The sequence below is a fragment of the Haemaphysalis longicornis genome, unplaced genomic scaffold (genome assembly GCF_048455015.1).
Source record: "Haemaphysalis longicornis isolate Haplotype H1 unplaced genomic scaffold, Haemaphysalis longicornis Haplotype H1 scaffold_10, whole genome shotgun sequence".
Classification (NCBI taxonomy): domain Eukaryota; kingdom Metazoa; phylum Arthropoda; class Arachnida; order Ixodida; family Ixodidae; genus Haemaphysalis; species Haemaphysalis longicornis.
The window spans coordinates 15,981,310-16,003,661 of NW_027526204.1; the positions used below are offsets into that span (position 1 = coordinate 15,981,310).

General features: G+C 46.9%; 4 protein-coding genes and 1 pseudogene across 6 annotated transcripts in view; 2 read left to right on the plus strand and 3 right to left on the minus strand.

Moving 5' to 3' along the window:
• Positions 1-22,352, minus strand: part of LOC144158244 (uncharacterized) — a gene marked incomplete in the record, with an annotated part of 583,448 nt that overhangs the window by 167,689 nt on the left and 393,407 nt on the right.
• Positions 1-22,352, plus strand: part of LOC144158241 (uncharacterized) — a 200,119-nt gene that overhangs the window by 144,889 nt on the left and 32,878 nt on the right. The window lies entirely within an intron of this gene.
• LOC144158240 (uncharacterized) overlaps positions 1-22,352 on the minus strand; it is a 185,152-nt gene that overhangs the window by 92,131 nt on the left and 70,669 nt on the right. The gene's annotated exons all lie outside the window — the stretch shown is intronic.
• The window catches only part of LOC144158238 (uncharacterized), a 29,209-nt gene that overhangs the window by 3,402 nt on the left and 3,455 nt on the right, over positions 1-22,352 (minus strand). Inside the window, exons 2-5 of one of the 3 annotated variants that reach the window (XM_077688968.1) lie at positions 17,546-17,692; positions 17,421-17,483; positions 13,121-13,210; positions 11,396-11,522 (exon numbers count right to left, since the gene is read on the minus strand). In XM_077688968.1, the coding sequence (XP_077545094.1) occupies positions 13,170-13,210; positions 17,421-17,483; positions 17,546-17,692 (251 nt within the window). In that variant the 3' untranslated portion in view covers positions 11,396-11,522; positions 13,121-13,169. Of the gene's footprint in view, positions 1-11,395; positions 11,523-13,120; positions 13,211-17,420; positions 17,484-17,545; positions 17,693-19,771; positions 19,978-22,352 lie in introns of those variants that run through there. The other 2 variants (XM_077688967.1, XM_077688966.1) reach the window with 2 other exon arrangements.
• Positions 99-6,333, plus strand: LOC144158026 (uncharacterized; annotated as a pseudogene).

Here is a 22,352-nt window from a genome sequence, read left to right on the forward strand (position 1 = left end):
TCCGCACGGTTTCCCACATGCTAAAAAAGAGGGGAGAATAAACTGGCATCAAATTTATCTGTGTTGCATTGAATAGACTTACTAGCCTCAGCTGACGCATGAACTCGGACGAGCTCATTGGTGCGTGCTATATTCAGTTTCAGTATTACTTTGTGTTCTTTCACCCTCAGGGGGCGCGTCTGTCCTTTATGTATCTGTGTATCTGTGGACCGGAAGTAGTGCAAGGGAGAAAAATGAGGAAATGGTAAACTGTTTGAGAAGAGATATAAACGAGTTCAACGATTCGGGCAAAATAATCATAGTTGGAGATATGAATGCCTATATAGAAGGTTTGGATGGATACATAGAACACAACGGTTCTCTATTGATAGATCTATGTCAGGAAAACCGGCTTGTAATAGTAAACACGGAAAGCAAGTGTGACGGACAAATAACGTGGGAAAGCGGTAACAGACAGTCCAGCATAGACTAGTTTAGTATCCGATACAGTATACGGAAGGCTGCGGGAAATGAGGATAGATGAAAATGGAACAGACAGCTTAGGACGCGACCACAAGCGGTTTATTTTGCACTTTGGAGGCGCAACCCGGACAAATGTAGAATTAGGTACAATACGAGGAACTAATTTGAATAATGAGCAGTTAAAGATCATTGCTGATAGATTGGAAGATGAAATCAATAAATACCCAGGCAAAAATTGGGATTACGACGAAATTATTGCGTTCAGAAAGGGTAAGATGAATGAAGCAAAGCAACGAAACCGATGGAAAGGGAAGAGAAAGCCGAGAAGCTGGTGGAATAAGGAAATAAAAGAGGCTATTGACTAGCGAAGAAAGGTGTCGAGAGAACATAGAGAAGCACAAAGAACTGGAATAGAACCGGAGGTAGTGAAGGAGAAATGGGATACCTACCGTGGGAAAAAAACTAGAAGTGCAGAAAATCGTTCAAGCAAAGATCAAGCAGAAAAGCGAGCAATGGATGACAGAAATACGGAAGAAAGACAAAAGCGCATCCAAGAAGCTTTGGAACCATGTAAAATCACTAAGCTCAAAAAACGATAACCATCAAAAATTCCTGATTGATGAGCAGGGGGAACATTTAGAAGGAGAGCACGCGTTGGCGCATATTCATCGAGTGATTAGTGAGAAGTTCAGGACAATAGTGGTAGGAAAACCTGCACCGATAACATCAGTGCCACAGAAGACTGCTGCCACAGAAGACTGCGGAAAGGGAAATAAGTTTCAGCAACCTTGATTGGAAAAAAGCAGAGCAAAAAGTTTCCCCCCAGACAGCAGTGGGCCCAGACGGAATACCAATGCAACTGATAAACCTGCTTGGACCTAAAAGTAAGGAATCGTTTATGAGGGCAATAGATAAGGTGATAGAAACCAAACAGATACCAGAAGACTGGCTAGAAAGTAGGATGAATTTAATATATAAAGGCAGAGGAGACAAAGCCAGTATTGATTCATACAGACCACTCACAGTAATGTCAGTGGTGTACAGATTCGTAATGCAGGCGATAAAATCAGAAATTCATGCATTGATGGAAGAAAATGAAATACTTGGGGAACTGCAGAATGAATTTAGGCAAGACAGGTGACTGGATGACAATTTGTTCGTGATAACGCAATGCATTGAAATTGCGAAAGCACAGAATAGACCACTATGGAATACATTCTTGAACGTTAAAGGGGCATATGACAACGTAAACTGAGAACGGCTGTGGAGAATGTTGAAACTCCAGGGATTAGATGACGAATTGGTACAGTTCGGTATAGCAATCTATAAAGACAATAGAGTGCACCTCACTTGGGAAAGACAGAAATGCGCCCAGCAGGTCAACATCCATCGGGGACTGAAACAGGGATGCCCTTTGAGCCCAATACTGTTCATGCTTTACATGGCAGGGTTAGAAAAGAAACTGGAAGAAAGTCAAGTAGGGTTTAGCCTTACCCATATGCTGCAAGGCGAAGTGGTACGACAGCATATTCCGGGAATGTTATACGCAGACGATATTGTTCTTTTAGCTGAGAACCAAACCGGTATGCAGCGGCTAATAAATATTAGCGGCCAGGAAGCCACTGACCTCGGTTTAAATTTCAGTGCAGAAAAATCAGGAATATTGGTTTTCAATGATGCTACCACTGACACAGTGTCTATCCAGCAAGGCGAATTACCTAGAATGAACGAATATAATTATTTGGGAGTGTGAATAAACGAAGGGGATAACTACTTAAAAATTCACGAGGAGAAACTTAAGGTTAAGGGAAAGCGAAACGCAGCTATAAAAGCATAGAGCTCTGTGGGGGTATAACAAATATGAAGTAGTAAGAGGAATGTGGAAAGGACTAATGGTTCCAGGTCTGACGTTTGCGAATGCTCTACTCTGCTTAAAATCAGACGTCCTATCGGGCCTTGAAGTAAACCAGAGAACGGTAGGACGTTTGGCCTTAGGCGCGGATGGAAAAACAACTAACGAAGCAGTTCAGGGAGATATGGGCTGGGCGTGGTTTGAAGTTAGAAAAGCTCAGAGTAAAATATGCTTTGAGATGAGGTTGAGGGCAATGGATCAACGAAGGTGGGCAGCTAAGGTTTTTAGGTACCTATACTTGAAAAGCGTGGACACGCAGTGGCTAAGGAAGACTAGAAGGCTAACGATGAAATACGGAAAGAACAGTGGAGAATCCAAAGCAGCCAAGGTAACCAAAAAAGAGGCGAGGCAGATTGAAACGAATAAATGGAGAGAAAAATGGAAGCTAAAACATCGTTAGAGATGTACAGGGCTGAGAAATTGAACATCAGAAAGGAAAATTTCTACGATAATTCCCAGGGCAGTGCTTTGCTTTTTGAGGCTAGAGCAGGTTGCCTGCGAACTAAGAGTTTTGTGGGGAAGTATTCACAAAATGATAGGGTATGCGTGGTCTGCGGAAAAGAAACAGAAACTATGCGGCACAGTGTTAGAATGTGAAGGTATCCATCCAAATCTACATGAAGGGAATATTGGGCTTCCAGAAGCCCCAGGATTTAAGGGTATCACAGGGGAAGTTAACTTCAAGGCTGTCGAGGAGACGAAAAGAAGATTAGAATGCTGGTGGATGAAAAGCAGAGAGGAGAATATTGCCTAGGACAGTTACCACCTGTAACAGGGAAAAAAAATATTTCGTGCCTAATAAGCTTTAGTGCCTGCCCTAAGCAGCCCTAGTATTAAACTAAGAGTGTAAAACAAACATGGTTATATTAGTCCTTTTTGGTAAGATGACACGTCATCAACCCGCTTCAAAGGGGAAACCAATAGCAATCATCATCATCATCATATATTTGATGTGTTGTGTACAATAAACGTCTTTTGTATGGTGGTGCTGCCGGTGCTTCTTACGTCCTTCGAAAACACCACATTGGCGACGAGGACGGGATAACAACACGTCAAGCTACCTTCAGCATCAAGTGCCGTCTGGATCTGCCCCGCCCTGAGTTTCACCGCCCCCGCCGTTCCTCCCGACGCCTGGCAGTCCGTCACTTCCATGGGAGGAGTGGGAGCAGACTTTAACAGTCTACCTTCTAGCGTCCGCAGCAGATGAGTTCCCACAAGAGCGACGCAAAGCCATTCTTCTGCATTGTTTGGGGGCAGAAGGGCAGCGTGTTTACCTGACTTTACCTGCAGGGTCAAGCACCGCAGCACCAGCACCAGGAAGCGTCGCAGCACTGGTAGTACAAGAGAAGCCTCCCGCGCCTGCTACTGATGAGGAGGAGTCTGCAGTCATCGCCTTATGACAGCAGTTTTCAATGTCGTGCAACGTCGTCGTCGAGTCTTATCGTTTCCACCGCCGCAGCCAGCACGCAGGCGAGTCCGTTCATGACTTTGTTGCTGCTTTACGGGAGCTTGTTTTGCATTGCCCGTTCGCTTCACAAGATGATGCTCTGCAGGACCGATTTGTTGCCACCGTTGCTTCCAACCGTGTACGTGAACGGTTGCTGCTCGAAGGTTCCTCCCTGTCGTTCGAGAGCGCAGTGCGGATAGCTCTTCAGTTTGAGCAAGCAGCCGAAAAGCTGAAGAAATTTTCAGCTTCGGTCGAGCCTTTTTCTGTACAGCGTCGTCCCCAGTATTCCCATTCTTCTCGAAAATTCAATTCACAGCCACAAGCGCATTTTAAGCAGAACTTACAAGGAGCGCGAGCGGTTTACGTGCACCACAGGGGCACCACCCCCCTCGGCGAGACAGAGATAGCCGGTCCGTTTCACTGCACTGTTTCCGGTGTGGCGCGCGGAATCACCATGCATCAGCGTCGCTGTGCCCAGCGCAGGGAAAGAGGTGTTCATTTTGCGGTACCAAGGACCACTTTCAGAAAGTATGCAACCGCAAGCGACAAGTGCAAGGCAGGGTTCGTGAAGTTGGATTCAATGACGATGCTTTGTCAGGTGAAAGTTCTGAGCAAGTTTTGACTTTGCAGCATCCCGCTCACAGTGCAATTTACGAACAAGTGCGCGTAGCGGATGTCAAATTGGCGTTCCTTGTTGACTCAGGGTCGTCTGTTTCAATTCTGTCGCAGCAAGAATTTCGCCGACATTTTCAAAGCGGTTTTCTCCTCCAAGCTCCGCACGTCACCTTGTTTACTATTGAAGTGAAGATGAACCGTGCACCAGCAACGGTCGCACCATTCAAGCGCATCTTGAACATCAGTTCATCTCGTCGCAGGAGTTGAATGTGACCGCCGCTACTGTTCGCGAGTCACTTGATTCTGTGCCGCAACCGAACGAAAGTTGGGGCTGACGACTGGAGGGGGAAGTTCGGTGGCGGCGGACTCTGGCGAGTTTTTACTTGTGAAAATTTCAGCCCTGAATGCGCTGCTCGGCAAAATGCTCTGCCATCAGTGCTTTCAGCCGGCCATAGTGGTAGTGCCGGAAACCAGGCTTGGCCTTGTCGTGACGATGGCTTTACATTGTTCCGCGTGTGGTGCCTCAGAAGTTCAGTGGTCGTCACCGAGAGAGGAAGGAAGCCGGGCCTTTGAGGTGAACTTGAGGTCCGTTCAGGCCATTAAGAGCATTGGGAAAGGTTCTACTGCCCTTACAGACTTTTGGTCTGTGAAGAATGTGTCGTACAGAGGCCTCTATCAGAAAACGTTTCAGGGGCATCTAAAAGCGAAATTCGAGCCTGCTGCACACGAATCTGCTAATAACACGTGCGCTGATGCTGCTGCAGCTATGAAAGGCGTGTACAGTGACATGGACCCAACATTCACAAAGAACATCACAGTCGTTTATGATGGCACTTGGATGACCCGGGGTCACAGTAGCCACACTGGCGTAGGGGCTGTGATCGAGTTTTACAGTGGCCTAGTGCTGGACTTTGTGGTCCTTTCGAACTACTGCCATGGGTGCACGTTGGGGCCGAGGCCAGGTGACAGTGGCTACGATGAGTGGCGGCAAGCACATCAGTGTCAGAACACAAACATGAAGTCCGGGAAGATGGAGGTTGAGGCCGCGCTTGTGGTCTTTCGGCGTTCTCTGGAAAACCACGGCCTCCGTTACACCACCATTGTGTGTGATGGAGACTGCCGGACTTGGCGCTCTGTGAAGACAGAACATACGAATTTATCCGGTTCACCAAAGAGGACTATGCGAGTCATGTAGAAAAAAGGATGGGAACGAACCTGCGCTCTTTGGTTGCCAAGAGCGACAGAGACCAACCACTTGGCAGCTGAGGGGGCCTGACGCAAGACCTCATAAAGAGACCGACCAGCCATTACGGACAGGGCCTGAGGGGGAGTGAAAACGTGCAGGACATGCAGAGGGAAGTCATGGCGACCTTTCACCATGTCACCTCCACAGACGGGGAACCCCACCATGAGCTCTGTCCTGCGCGGCCGACAAGTTGGTGCAGGCACCGAGCAGCTGAAGCAAAGGACGAACCTCAGCCTGCTCCCATGTACAAGCTGAAGCCACACGTGGCTGCTGCCATGTTGCCAGTGTTTCGGCGGCTCTCCGAGCCTCAGTTGCTGGAGCGTTGCAAGGGGCAGAAAACTCAGAATGCAGCAGAAAGCCTCCACTCCGTCATCTAGTCCATTATGCCGAAAGACAAGCATGCTTCCCTGATTGCAGTAGAGACCGCGGTAAGCGAAGCCGTGTTGCTTCAATAGTGGCACTCTTCGTGCTTACGCAGAGTTCTGCACGTCACTCGGCGTGCAGCCTGCAGGACATGGACTGCGTCGAGCAGCTGAAAAGGATGCCTTGCGCAAGAAGAGGGTAGAGAAATCACACGAAGGCAAGGAGATGAAGTTCAAGAAGCACAGAGATCGACCCGACACCAGCAACTACAAGGCCGGTGGTTTCTAGGGTAATAAACATGACCCCAAACTTTCAGTCCCTTTTTCTCGCAACTTTTTTTTTCACCACTAAGGTCAACTTGCAAAGCCAATATCTCAACAACCACTATGAATATTTTTACCCCGTTTGTTTGTTAGACTCCTTGCACATCACTGCACACAATGACACATCTTGTTTTCAAATTGTTGTCTTGCTAATTTGTTATTTTTATTTTTCCAGTCAAGATTTTCTTGCTGCTTGAGTAGCTGAAAACTAAAGGGAATTATTTAAAAAAACAGTTACGTAAAAATTATAGGAATGTCATTGTGTGGAGAATGGGTATAGGTGTACTATGAGTGTGTGCTAGATCTTCTACCATCATTTTACAGGTCAGCATCCACCTTGCAAAAATGAGAGAAGAAAAATTTTGTAAACAAAGAAGTGCTTGAGAGATTGCAGCCCTATTTTGGTAGTTTTGTTTATCCAACATTACTAACAACTGTGCCAAATTTGATCAAAATCTGCTGAAAAATAAAAAGTTAGCTTCCATCCCCGTACCCCCTCCTAATGATGTTAGTGCAAACGTCGCTCAAAAACACGTTTTGGTGCGAGAATCAAAATTTTAGCTTAAATTGATCCATTTCGCAGTGAATGAAGCATCGTTTGCTTCCGGGCAAGCCAAAGGGGCAATATAGAACACGAAATCTTTCGAATAAAACAAACTTGTATTTTGTCTTTATGACCCCTTCAAGGAGAAGGGCAAATCCGCCTTTCTCACGACGCGACTGCGCATGGGCATGGCCCAGGCATAGGAGGCCGGAAACAGTCTGCCAGGGGTCGGTCGGTCTGCTCCGGGGTGATTCCACTGCTGTTTGCAGCTGTAACCGAGCCCGTGTAGTAAATGCATGCGGCTGGGTTCGGCCCCAATCGCGAAATGCAACTGTCGGCCAAACCATAACATGAAGAGGGAAATTTTTGTTTCTATCGATACACGCCAGCCCCGAAACGAAAGTGAACAGATAGGAGCTCTCCGCCACGCCACCATGCATGAGCGCCCCATTCTGTGGGCCGTCGCAGTCACACCAGGCATTTACACCACCGGTGATGACAACCTGCTGACACACCAAATCCAGGCATCGCCTTGTCATATTACTCCGATGACGATGTTGTTGTAGTACGACAAGCTCATTGACCAAGGCGGCCAGTAGACCCGATTAGATTCGAGCCGCGACGAAAGTGCCTCTATTTTGTTAGTTTGTAGAGTGTAATAGACTTCGTAAGGTCCACGAAGCGCACATACTTTCACACTATGTACGCGACCCGTATGTCGTGGCTAGCGACGCTTGGCTGACTTCGCCTAACTGAAGTTCCATATGTGTACATGTCTGGCACGCTTGTAGAAAATGTAAGGCATGTTAAGTCCAGAAGAAGGCTTAATCAACTTCATCTAGGAAACAGAAAATCAAAATCAACCAACGTTTCCAGTCGTAAAGCGCGAAACAGAAGTTCGAAGAGCACATTTTCTTTTCAACTGGTGGACTGGTGCTCTGCTTGCGAGCTAAAATTTGCTATCACATTTCCTGGCTTAGTAAGTAACGTAGAGTAAGAGACGCTTAGTGGACAAGTGCTATTCAAAGAATGATGATCAGTTTCTCTGCCAGAAATACTATAAAAAGAAACTTTTCCAGAGAGGTGCGAAAATATAAGCTAACCCTCAGCTTCCTGGCTCTCTGTCCGCGGCATTCGAGAACAGTTGCTTGCTGCGCTGTGGCCAAGCGGTCTAGAGCATCAGAAACACCGGCCTGCTCGAATGTGGTGATTCGAATCCTCTGGGGATCTCTTTTTTTCTTGTCCTGACATGCTTGCGGAAAGTGATGTATTTTTCTCGTAATCGGCCTGCAGCCCTCCACTGGTGGGAAATGTATTCATCCAAATGACGAGGAGCTTGAGATTTCAGTAGAAATGTAGTTCCGTGCACCACTGTTTTCGCCCGTGATATTTTTGCTGTTTAAAAGGAATGAACCAATACTAACTTTTCAAACTGACAGTTCTTCTAAAGAAGAAAATGTAATCGTACGACTACGATGAACAAGTACGCTTACGAATAAAATGTACCCCAAAAAGCAATTTTCTGAAATATGTTGGGACTTCGGTTGATTTGGACTTCACTTCCTGCGGTCAAAACGCTTACAATCTGCACATGCATTTGTGCTCGTTATGATAAGAAAAAAAAGAACGACGGAACTGAACATATCTGCAGCCACGTATAATATTTTGGATTGCTGATATCCACATACCGGCTTCAAGCAATCATTTGTGTAAAGGCCACATTAGGGGCCTGCATTTACGCTGATGTCTTACGGATACCCATATCCCCCTCCCATCTTTTAAGCGCTGGAAAAAAAACCTGCCGTGAGAACATCGCTTACACAGCCTCAGATAGCCACCCTTCGATACTTACACTTGCGGAACTGCTGCATAAAGAAACGACCGTCGCACGCATGTTAGGATGTTTCGCACGTTTAAAACGTACGTCTTCAAGCATAGTTATTCTTTTTTGCAGCTTTAGGTTGGCAATACAATTCACGTGAAACAAATTAACAGCAGCTACGCAGCCCTGATTCCCCTTTCGCTGCAGTGGCAGCCAACTTGTACCCCTGCCGTGGCCTCCGCGATCGGCTACCGGCGGCGCGCCGTTGCTCCGGCCATCTTAATTGCCCGGAGAGAGCGTAAGTTGAAAAGGGGGCGTGGCCACGTTTTTCGTCGCACCGCGGCGCACGTAGCCTAAGGTCGCTTTACCTGGCGCAGGCGGGCGCAGAGGACAAAAACTCGGCCTTCGCAGCCTGTGTGCGATGTTTAATAATAAAAAAGTTACCGCACACCAGTGGAGGAGAAAGGTAGTAGTTGCTGGTGCCATTAAGGTAGTTACTGGTGCCTTTGAATTTTTGACGTAGACTATGCCCGGGGTGATGCATAAGTGAATTCATTGCACAGCAGTATTTTTTTTGTACTCACGCATGGTTCCAAAACAGAACACGTTTTCCGGTTTTATTTCTCGAAATCTCGTACATGTTTGGAACGCACGGAACGCATATTCCGCGCGTTCTGACCAAGAACCAAATTATGGGAACTCAACTGACCAAAATCCAACCATTAGTAAACACGAAAATACCCCCTATGTCATTTCCTTTTTTCTCCTTTAGATGTGCGGTCTTTGAGAGATAAAGTAGATGGCATGGCAACACTACTTGAAATGTTTGGCATAACTTTTACCACGATACTATTAACAGAGACGTCGTATACTTCAGCATCTGAAGTGCATACTGTCCAAATGGCTATTGGTATTTCTTCCGCAATAGGCAGAATAAACCTGCTGGTGCCGTTTATTGGCATGCAAGCTTTCATATACAAACGTACACACTTCCACTCTACCATAAATGGACGTGGTCTAAGTAATATTATAAAAATCTTTACCCGAGTTACGATTGGTATAGTTCTCCACTTGATGTGTTTATTCACTAATATCCCCAACTTACTTACAGCTGATGTTGTGCACACAGATATTAGTGATCAGCTTAACTGTTCTGCTGGCCGAAAAAAATAATGCCCTTAATATGTCATGGCAACAAATTATGTGCAGAATATATTACCCCAGCAAATCTAGAAATTCAGAAACAGTCTTTAGAAAAAAATACATATGTGGAGTCGATAGCGATATAAAAGGCATCGCGGAATACCATGACTTTTTCACTCACAGCAAATAACTTGGTAGCGAGATTGCAGTGGGTACTTGAAACCCCTAAGCATATTAAATATAATGCAAAAAATGACTGATTCGTAAACGTGGAAGCCTGACAGATTATTTGACTATCGTAGTCGCCTGCCTCTAAACAATACACAAGAGCTTTTTGGCATTACGCTGTTTTCGCGCACGTGCACTCGCACACACACACACATACATACACGCGCGCACACATGCGTACGCGCACGCCCGCACGCACACACGCGCACGCACGCACGCGCACACACACACAATGGATACCCAGAGCGTTCGAAACAACCTAAAAGGCAAAAAATATTTTCGCGCAGCGATATCGCGCGAAAGTGCTGTAACAGCGAAAACAGAATTCAGCACACTGGCATTCACTCTGCCCGAGATGACAGAACCTGGGCTATGGAATTCGCCTTTTAAGCAAACGACCACTAAAGCTGCGTGCAAAGGCAATCGTGGGTGTTAAACAACGTACGTTAAACTTTGTACTTGTAGGATCAAGTCAAGATATATAGACCACATATTGAGAGTTTTCTATCTTGAAGACGCGACAACGAAGGCTCATTTACAACTCAAAGCGCAGGCAGTGTCTGCCAGACGAGCCTCGCTTCAACCTTAGGCTAACGGCGCCGCCTTGCGGCGTGTGGCGGAGTTAGCAAAATTACACCGCCCCCCTTGGTTCTGCGCCGACTGGGACGGCCGGAGCAATGGCGCGCCGCCGGCAGCAAATCGCGGAGGCCACACCCTGCCATATCACTTCTCCGCGGAGCCACCAGAGGCCACCACAGCAAAATGAAAAAGGCGGATTAGGCTTACGGAATCAGTTGCAGAAGCTGAGATGCTTTGCCTGCATGCCATAACCACGACCGAAACATATGAGGACTTGCAAGTGTCTGTCAGACATCATATATCTTTTGCACTCAGCACAATGAACGCCTGTTTCCGGCCTGGGCTCCCTACAGTTCTGCACATTAGCCCCAGAAAGATGGAATTGAAAAGAGGGTCAAGTTGAGTGGTGGGTTCAGTTTGCTTCAACCCCTCCTGCGTTTATACGAACTCCATCCAATGAATTGAGGCAAGGGGACCGGAGGACTTTCAGGGAAAGGAGACTTTCAGCTCCGCATGGCCCTCAAACTCAGCCCCACAAGCGAGTCAACCCACCTTTTTGCCTGTGAATCAAGCGAATTTGCCCCGACACCTTTTTTGACTCACCCCATCCGCCTACAGATGGATATGTCAAGTGAACAGACCTGCTTTACTCGACTCCAGTCTTGCTCATTAAGTCCATGTATAGGTGCTATTGCAAGCATTGCAACCCACCGTCTGTTGCCAGAACATGGGTGGCAAGAGCAGGCGTGAGGTCCAGCTTCCACTGCAATGTCAGCACCATCTCCCAAAGCAGGCACTTTCTCCAAGGCACGAGCTTGAGTTTTGTCCGTATCCCAAGCTGAAAAGAAACACAATGGCCAGAGCAGCTCAAGACAACGATTGACGTGAATCCTCACACCGACCTAAGTAAAAATTCTATATTCCTTAAAACGGTAGCCTACTTCACTGCAAGCAGATGGCTGTTCGTACTTCGAGACTTACATTTCCCGCAAATGACAACTGGAGAGTGCTCATAAGCTAATGGAAGTCACATATTGTGTCTTCTCCAGTTTCTGTGTGCTGAAGCCTTAGTGTCTCTGCTGACATCATGTCTGCTACCGCCATAAGGGAGAGAGCACAATTCTACGAGTATGCGAATACTTTAATAAACAGGTTCCTTCACCAAAACTTTAAGGAAGTTTACAGAGACAAATATGTCATAAAATCTCTTGTACGACTGGCAATGTGTTCCTGTGTGTGAGGACAGTAGTACATTTTCACTGTTGCTGCTTAAATATCATAGACTGAACCGAAGCACTAAGGTTAAATCAGTATGCTGATGAGAAGAATGTATTTAACTCATTCGTGACCATCCTATTCCAAATCGTTCAATTGGAACAATACCTTGGAAGCCCCTTTTTTTAGTGTTACAAGCATTGCTGGACCAAGTAAAGCTATTTAGAGTTAGCCCATAAAATGGCCTTTCAAAATCAGTTTTCCTCTGATTTTTGCAAGAAAAACGTGATTTTTGACACGCGTTTGCATCATGGAGTGTGGAAAAGGAGCGCGGTCATCGCGCGTCACTGCTACCAAAGTGGCACTCGTAATTACTCTGCATCAGCATGTGGTTCTTGTTATCACGGCATGAATGGTGGATTGGAAAATGATTTTTCAACCGTCAGGCTTGCACTCTGATGGTAATATACCAGAAATTGGCCGTAACTGCCAAGCAACGCCTGCTTGCAAAGCTACTGTGTGATTTTAGGCAGTTTTATTGTCTTTGCGGACGTTGTTCTAAGTTGTGTTGTAGGTATACTTACATCACGACCATTCGTGAACAGTTTAAAACAGTTTCGGTTTCATTCCTGCATCGCGAAATTCAAGCCTACGTGCCATGGTGCCTTGAGTGTCCACGACTAATCCTCGAACAAAGCATACTGCTCATGATTTCATCCAACCCTAACCGGATTTCTGTGATAAGAACTTCAATGCAAGTCAAAAGATAACACCTGGTCACCAGATATCTGTTCTGACGAGGAGAGCGCTTCAAACCGGCCTTACACACCGCCAACTCTTTGCCTGCCAGTTTCATTTCCATACAAGGGTGCCTCGGGGGGTCTAGTGTTGCTTATTAGTTGAACTGTCTATTCGGACGGAGTCTCCAATAAGTTTTGTACTGTTTCTTTCAAAAATGTTAGGGGGTGTTGCAGTGCAGGAGGTTCGTAGTGCTGATTTGATCTGAGAAATCTGATCTGATTATTTGAAACGTGTTTGTGGTGCTGTGCTGTGTATTTGGAGCATGTTGTTGCTTAGTGGTGATATTGAGGAAAACCTGGGGCTAATGACTAAAGCGCAAGAGGATAAGCTTAACTCGGTGTTTGATGCAGTTACATGCCTTGAATCAAACCACCCCCAACTTTTGGATTCTTTCAACAAAGTTTTGACCATGCAGATTACCGTGCAAAATGATGTCGAAATACTTAAGAAGCGAGTCCTTGCGCTCGAGTCACAGGCTGGCATGGGAGCTGGTGCACAGGTTCCCGAGTCCTATGAAAAAACATTTTCGGCCACGCAAGACAAAATTGAGGACTTAGAAAATCGCTCCCGCCGTGCCAACGTTGTTTTTTGGCATTGTCGATACTGAAGAAGCAGAAACGTGGCAACAATCCGAAAAACTTGTGCGTGAATTTTGCTCCGATAAGCTCGAACTAACTGTGAACACCATTGCGAGAGTGCACAGACTAGGCGCATTTCCGGCCGACAAGAAACGCCCAATTATAGCAAAGTTTTTTAATGAGAAAGAGGTGAAATCTGTTTTAAGCATGGGCATTAAGTTAAAGAACACTACTTTTAGCATTTCCCGCGATTACTCTGCCCCTGTTCGTGAAAAACGCCGAAAACTCCTACAGTTCGCTAAAAGTGTTAAGAGGGCGATCGCACCAAGCTCGTTTTCACTAAGCTCTTTATCAATAAAGATTTGTACGTGTGGGACTCTGATAACAACTGTGCAGTTCGTCTTGACACCAACGCACGTGGCTCAGAAAATGCAACTGCTATAAATGGTGACAGTGAGTGACACCCACATACATGCTTTCCCGCCATAAAATCACCACCTTCTTTAACTAATGACCAAGTGCCGTCAAGTGATATTGGCTTTTTGTGCACTAATATACGAAGTGTTCTGCATAAAACTGTCCCCCTGTCTTCACTGATAGATTCATGTTCAGTTTCTATAGTTGCTCGTACTGAAACCTGGTTGAATGATACCGTTCCCGACAACTGTACCTTAGTCAGCGGTACAGAATTTAATTTTTTTCGCAGTGATAGGCCTCATCGAAAGGGAGGCGGTGTTCTTATTGCTATAAAAAATGATATAGCGGCTGTTCCCATTGCTGTTAACTCGTTCCTTGAATGCGTGTAAGTTTCCCTCAAGTGTGGCCTGACATCTTTTGTTATCGGTGTATTTTATCGCCCCATGATATGACCTGTACGTTCGCGAGTGAATTTCGCAGAGTTCTGGATGATACTATATTGCGATTTCTCAACTCAGTTCTAATTATTTTGGGCAACTTTAACTTTCCTTTAATACTCTGGTCAACCCTCTCAGTTGCATGCAATGATGCTGAAACGAACGAATTTCTCAATGCTTGTCTAGACCATTCGCTAACACAAATTATAGACCAACCAACGCGGCGCTCGGCAACCTCGGCAAATATTCTCGACCTGATCCTTACAAACGATCCTGACCTTTGCTCCGATATCACCCACTTAGATGGCCTTTCTGACCACGTCATTATCACCGGCAGCCTCACACGCCCGTTTAATACACGACAAACCACCAACAAAACAATCAGATGCTAGTATTACAGAGCCAACTTCGCTAGTACACAACTTACCGAGGTAGTAAATGGCTTTGCTCTAGCCTAAATTACAAAAAGCACATTGATGCAATATTTTTAGATACGTCAAAGCGTTTGACAGGGTACCACGCGATTACCTAATCCATAAATACAATTAGGAATTAACTGCACTGTAGCAAAGTGGATAATGGCTTATCTTTCAGGAAGGACTCAAGTTTGTAGAGGTGGCACATGGCATCAAATCTTGCGATCTAGAAGTTACCTCCGGGGTCCCGCACGGGTAAGCTCTAAGTCCCACCCTTTTTCTAGCATATACAAATGATATTGCTTCTGACATAGATGAGACAATCACTGTCCATCTTTTTGCAGACGACTGTCTAATATACCACGAAACCAGGCACTGCTTGACATTTTCAGCCGATGTCTGGGATTATTACTGTCAGAGCGCGAACCTGACGATTGAAAATCGTTTGCTAGTTCCGCATTCAGGCCCTGATAGCAAAAAACAAGCGCTGGTGCAGAGTAATTACGAGTTGCACGCATTCTTCGTTGGTAGCAGTGACGCGCGACGACCACGCCCCTTTTCCACACCCAGATGATTCAAAAGCATGTCAAAAATCCCGTTTCGTAGCAAAAATGAAAACAAAACTGATTTTGAAAGGCCATTTTCTGATCTAACTCTGAACAGCTTTACTTGTTCGAGAAACACCTGAAACGCTATGAAAAGGCGCTCCCAAAAGTATCGATCAAATTGATCGATTTTGATAGGTGCGGTAGCGAAAGAGTTAACAGGAACCACCCCAAAAGCTCGCTCGATCAGGTGTACCAACGCGCATCTAATCTCAAAAGGGATGACGTGCTGAAAAAACGGCGACAAAACGAAAGCGCCAGGCCGCCTGCCCTAATAACTAAATTTTCAAACGCCCTCCCAAACGTTAACAATATACTGCGCAAGTACTACCCCATTTTAGCCAGTAATGACCGACTTAAAAAGATTTTCCTGGAAGCCCCAAGGGTTACCTACCGGAGAAACAGGAATCTAAAAGATATTTTAGTGCACGCTAAAACAGGGCCTTCAAAGCAACCAGTCATAGCCATGTGCTCCCGCCCTAGATGCAAGACTTGCAGGCACCTGCAGACCGACTGCATTGTAAAAAGCACAGCCAGTAAATATGTCCACAAGATTAATTCGTTTTACGTGCACTGCATCCAACATTGTGTATATGTTGTAATGCTCAATGTGCCACAAACAGTATATAGGCGAAACGAGTCAACCTATGAGCCTACGTCTTAATGGTCACTGGGCAGATACTCTTCGCAAATCCTCCATAGCTGTACCGCAGCATTTCAACCAACCAGGCCACAATTTTGATGACCTTAGGTTGTATATACTTCAGTCAAACTTCAGGTCTCCTAGGGACAGGAAATACCGAGAATCCTATTTAATTCACAAATTCAACTCCATGGAACCTACTGGAATTAATGCGCCTAGGGGCCACTTGGAATCCTTGCGATATTCACCGGGAATACAGAAATAGGCACTGTCTTGCATATACCTTATCCAAAGACTATTACCCCTCCCTCTGATCTTTATCTGGTCGCCTAATTTCTTTTTTTTTCATTCCTTAGCTTCTCGCTTAATACTCGCCTCCATCCCTCCAACCAACCTTTCCTTTTGGAATTCCTTCTTATTTCTCTCTTTTTTTACTCCGCGTGGTCTTGTGCCCCGTACGTCACTCTAACTTTATCTTTTCGTTTTTGAGTTTCAGGACAGGCTTGTTACAGGAATGTTGCCATGGGTGACACGTGCCATTTCCGTTGTCGGGTCATTGCTTTTTCTTTTGTGTGGGTTTGTGTGGTTTCCCTCCGTTTTTTTTCTTTTTTTCTTTAGTTGTTGTTTCCCCCTTCTCTACCTTTTCTTTTCACCGTAGGCTTGCAGATAGTTTCTGATAAGGACCCCACTCTCACCGCCTGGTCTGCTTCCGGCAGTTCTGAAAACCTTTCAGTATGCCCCGCGGCGGGTCAACAAACACCCTCTCATCCTTTCTCTCCAACAATTCCCCAAATATCAATCCCCAGCTGACCCTCCCTGTGACCTACTTCGCGGCTCAAACTATACAACCTTCTTTGCCCCTCAATATCTCCCCCGAGATACTCCCAAACCAATCCGCTTTCTCAATTTCACTTCCTTCTTTCCTTCTCCCCTCTCACCTGGGGACCTACTCCTATATAAAGCGTGCCAGCCAGGCGAGAGATTGCCCTGACGAAAGCAAGTCTCTTTGCTGAAACGTTGGCAACAATCGTGCTTTTACCTTGTTCAAAGTTTTCTTTTCTTATATATATATATATATTATTTATATATATATATATATATATGTTTATATACACACGAAATAAAGACCATGCCTTTGTTTTTAAGTGCTGTGCATTTGAGTGACAATAAATATACGATGACTTGAGAGGTAGGTTGCGATGTGGTTTCATTCGCGCATGTTTTGGTTATAGTGCCGTACCACTTATAGTGCGGATTTTTGCGGCTCCCACGACATACGTTATTAGCAGCCTACACTGTATTTCATTAGCTATCGCGAAAAATGAACCATCCATGAATTTTTTAATAAAGGAACACTGCAAATATTACAATATTACTTACGTATCAATTTTCTGCCTTATATTTCCATATTGTTTTGTACTTGTTCAACAATGTTGGGAAGTATGAACACTGGCACCGGACTAAGACGTTTAGATTTGGCTATAGGTATATAAGACTATTTCGCAGCTTCTGTTTCACTTTGGCGAGGTGGCTGCATGAGTCACAGGCACACACAGACAGACCAAAATTTCTGCGTTTAATAAGTAGCCCAAGAAAGGCTATCTTTAAAAACATCAACTCTAACCTGGAAATTTCTTTTCTGTTTGGGAGCTGGCACTGATGAAGAACGTCAGAGCGCACTGTGCACCTGCAAAGAAAATTCAGTCTGTAATGCATTCAGATTTGCATTACACCAAACAAGGCAGGTACCTTTAGCGTTGGTAGTAATGGTGGTTTGTGTCTTTTTGTGGCTGCAGAATACATCCTTGTTGGAAGCAGCATACACAGACATTGCCACAGCACAGATCTTGGCCGTCGAAGATGTTAGTGTTGCTCCCGTTGTCGGTGTTGTGCCCCCTGGAGAAAAAAAAACCAGATAAATTCACACACTAAAAGGAATGCCTGTGAGCCTATTGCCAGTTTCACATCCAGCGAATTTGACATACATACCCCTGACCACCAGACATGCCTTCTGCAAAAACTGGTAAACAAACCATCCAGATCAGTAGCAGATAACCATCAAGTTAGTGTAGTAAACAATGCAAACGAGGCATGTCGGAGCTCTTCAGCAGTTCTCCCACATCTTAAAAAGAACATAAAAAGAACCAGCGAGAAATGACGCAGGACACGAGAAGAAAGAAGAAAGCTGGTACTTCTTGTGTCCCGAGTCTTTTTTCTCTGGTTCTTTTTATGTACAGCATGAACAAACTTGCCCTGTATTTTGCTCTCTTAAAAAAAGCATTGATCTTGACCACTCGATAACCATTCGTGGGCCTGATGCAGAGGTGGAACAGGGTAGAGGGGCTCGGGAGCTATCATGAAACCAGGCTAAATATTGCCTTTCATAGCAGGCTTAGAGTAGCCAGAAAGGCCGTTTGGCAGGCTGCTGTGCCAGCCCCCTGCCAATCAACTTTAACCTATGTATCTACTATATCAGGCATTCTACCATGCACTAGAACCTACTGCGAACCAGGAACGCGGTTGTACTATATCTGGAAATTCACAATACGCAGAGTTATCCAACTTAAGCCCCATTGAATGCGTCGCATTATCGAAGTTCACAGGGTAAACCTCACGTCCAAAGTCGAAGGAGATCAGATAACAGGCCTCGCTTCGTGTCTGGTGGATGACATTGTTAAACGAACTCACACCGGCATTCCATAAAACAAGGCATTTGCTTGCCTTTTGTTTTATCGAACAGCAGTTTCCATGCGTGCGAAGCAGAACATAGCTTCATGTGTAGATGCGGTCACTTATTCGTCCTTTCCGCGCTTGACCCGAAAGTTTGACCATCTCGAATTTTTTCTTGATAACTCCGGAGTTTTGTTTGGCGGTGCGGCCACCTTTTTCGCACCTGACCCGAAAGTTGATATCCCTGTACTTTGGGTGACCGTTCTTTCAGAACTTTACGGCACAGCAAATGCACTGTGCTCGGCGCTTCATACAAGCGATCTTAGTTGATGTTGTTCATTTTATTCTTGCTAAATGATGATCACAAGTACGATAAATGACTTTTTTTTCAGAAGAGCGAGCAAAATAGTCACTTTTAAGAGTAGGGCGAGGCGTAGGGCTACCAACAATACTATGTAGGGCTTTCCCATGCGCGGTGTGGGGCGTTGCGGCCAAAACTGGTTGGTGACACTGCCGTGACCGCATCGCCATTTACGCATTGCTCCCTCTTCGGGCTCATTCTATTTCGGAGCAGATGGCTCAACAAGAGGCCGTTACTTAAGATATTGTCACGGAAATAAGAACAGAAGTATCGGTCCAATCTCCCGAGAAGAAGACGAAGACCCAGCTGTACGGTCTCCCTCATGGCCGACATCGTGTACATGGTGTAAATACATCACTCGCATCTTTCATGGTTCATTTCCTGCGTCCTGCCGTCACGTAACAATATGTTTATTAGGAGACGAGCGCACGCTGAGGTTCGGAAAAGTTTGCTGTCATTGGTAACAGGGAGTGCGAACGCGGTCAAGCGTACGGCGAAAGAAATTCTCCACGGTACGTCGCTGGTACGTAAACTCAGTAGAATCGCTAAATCACGCATTTGCCCTCAATACACTAAGCTCCGACCTTCTAGTCATCTTACGGGTAACGTAAGAGTTCCCGTGGTTCTATCGTAGCCTTTGCAGCGGTGGTGGCAAGAGCACATTGTGACATTTTGCTTCAAAAGTCGGCTCCCAATAACTGTCGCAGGTTTCGTGACCACGGCTCGCGAAACATCAGCTGAAATCAGCGCTCCAGGGAACGGAGTTTTCACGAATTCGACGCCGTCAGCGTTCAACCGCTGCTGGTACACGGCACTCCGCTCAAGTAGGAACCCGTCTGAAAACATCTGCTGCCGAAGGAGACCGGCAGCGCAGTGAGTGTGTGGAACACAGACCGGCGGGCAAGCGACGCGGAGAGCACGGCAGGCCAAGGCACACCACAAACCTTTCCAGTAGCGGCTCTAACACGCATGGAACTGGCGAGATCACAGGCAGTTCCGGCGAACGCGCCCGTTTGACCGCGGGCGGCGAGGCACTGGCACGAGCCCCTCTTTCGAACGGCGCATTCCCGCGCCAAAAACACTACTGTCATACGAAGCACACCCGATCACCAGCAGTAAAACTACACGCAACAACACAATGCAACGGGAGAGAGAGAGAGAATAAACTTTATTGAGAAAAAAAAATTAAAATGGAGTCTTCGGGGTGGCTTCCCTAGTCCAGGACGCCTTGAGCTCGGGCAGCGTCCACAGCCCTCTCGACCAGCTGACGCTGATCCTCGAGGGTGGAGCTGGCCAAGGCTCTCTCCCAAAGCTCATGGGTGGGATAGGGATTGGGGCGGGGAAGCGGAGCTTGGTCGCAGCCTCCTACAATATGATAGAGTGTCCCGGGGGCCTCGCAGAAGCGGCACTGCGGGGGGAAACAGGTAGGGGCCAAAATGTGACTTCTGGTGGGGTGGGGGAAAGTATTCGTTTGAAGGGCACGTAGGAGTCGCTCCAGATCTCTGGGGAGTTGTTTGTGCGCTGGGGGGTAATGCTGTCGCTCTAGTCGGTAGTGTAGCGTGATTTCCCGGTACGTGACCATCGGGTGCATGCGCTCAGGCTCACTTCCGGCAACAGCGGCTCGGCGGGATAGCTCTCGAGCCAGGAGATGGGCGGTCTCGTTGCCAGGAACGTCGAGATGAGCGGGGGCCCAGATGATCTTGATGGAACGGTTTGGGGGGCGTTGTGCAAGAATCTTGAGGGTTGTGCGGTGGATTCTTCCGTTAGCGAAATTTCGGCACGCCTGCTGCGAGTCCGTGATGATGACAGTAGCTGTGGTTTGACTCACGGCGAGGGCGACTGCCGCTTCCTCCGCTTGCAATGGGTTGTGGTGTGGTATAGTGAGACTGGTGTGGTGGTGTTTCTTCATGACTACAACAGCGGTCGTGGCCTGAATCCCGGGGTATGTGGCAGCATCCGTGTAGGCAGTGTCGGATTCGTTTCCGTATCGCCTCGAAATGGCCCTCGCTCTGGCCTCTCGTCTCGCCGCGTGGTGCACAGGGTTCATGTTGCGCGGTAGAGGGGGAACAATGAGGCATTGACGGATTGTGTGTGGTATGTTTCTTAGGTCAGGAGGTGAGTGTTGAAGTGGGACTGAAAGTCCCAGGCGGGAGAGAATGGCTCTGCCCGCTTCTGTGGCTCCCAGTCGCACTCTTTGGCTTGAGAGGTGGGCCTCGATTAATTCTTCTGCGGTGTTATGAATTCCAAGCTGGAGAAGTCGGTCTGTGGAGGTGCTTGCTGGGAGTCCGATGGCTTGCTTGTAGGCTTTCCGGATTATCGTATCTACTTTCTTGAGTTCTCCCGCGGACAGAAGAGCATACGGTATAGCGTAGGTGATCCGGGATATTATGAACGCTTGGACTAGTCGAAGCGTGTCTGCCTCCCCCATACCTCGCGTTTTGGAGGCAATGCGTCTGATCATGTGGGTTACTTGTTCTGTGGTGTGTTTTAACTTGTTGATTAGAATGGAGGATGTGCGGTCTGCTTGAAATGTCATGCCAAGGATCTTGATGTGTTGAGAGGGGCTGATGGTATGGCCGTCCATGCGGATTTTGATCGTCGGAGATCCAGGTGGTTGGTTTTTTTGGCGGGAGACCAGTAGCAGTTCGGACTTCTGGGGGGCACAACTAAGACCGCACGATTGGGCGTAGTGGTTCACTACGTCTGCCGCCATTTGCAAACGGTTCTCAATCTCCCCTATCGATCCAGTGGACGACCAGATGGTAATGTCGTCCGCATATAGGCCGTGCCGGATACCCGGTATGTCGTTTAGGAGAGAAGGAAGGCCGAGCAGGGCGATGTTAAACAGCAGGGGGGATAGGACTGCCCCCTGAGGTGTGCCGCGCCCACCCACAGAGAAAAGATCAGTGGCGTGGTTCCCGACCTTGAGGATGGCTTGCCTGGTGGTGAGGAAGTCTCGGACGTACTGGTATGTTCTTGCGCCACAGCCAAGGAAGTTGAGTCGAAGCAAGATGGCGGTGTGCTTCACATGGTCAAATGCGCCCTTTAAGTCTAGTGCCAAAATGGCAGTAGGAGAATTTCGCGTGGCAGGTGCCATTACCTCCTCTTTAATTTGAAGTAGGATATCTTGCGTGGAAAGATTACGGCGGAAGCCTACCATAGTCCCGGGAAGCTTTCCTGTGTCTTCTAGGTACGTTTGAAGCCGGTTGAGGACAATATGTTCCAGGAGCTTCCCCACGCAGGACGTGAGGGAAATGGGGCGTAAATTTTCTATGCTAGGTGGTTTTCCCGGCTTCGGTATTAGGCGGACCTCTGCCGTTTTCCATTCAGCTGGGAGAACACCAGCCCGCCATATCTGGTTGAGGTAGGAGGTGAGATCTAATAGAGATTGATCATCCAAGTTGACCAGAACTTTGTTCGAAATTTGATCCATGCCCGGTGCCGTGTGCCTTCGAAGACCGCCAACGGCTGCCGCAACCTCGTGTAAATGGATGTCCTCGTCGAGTAGGGGGTTAGGGCTACCGG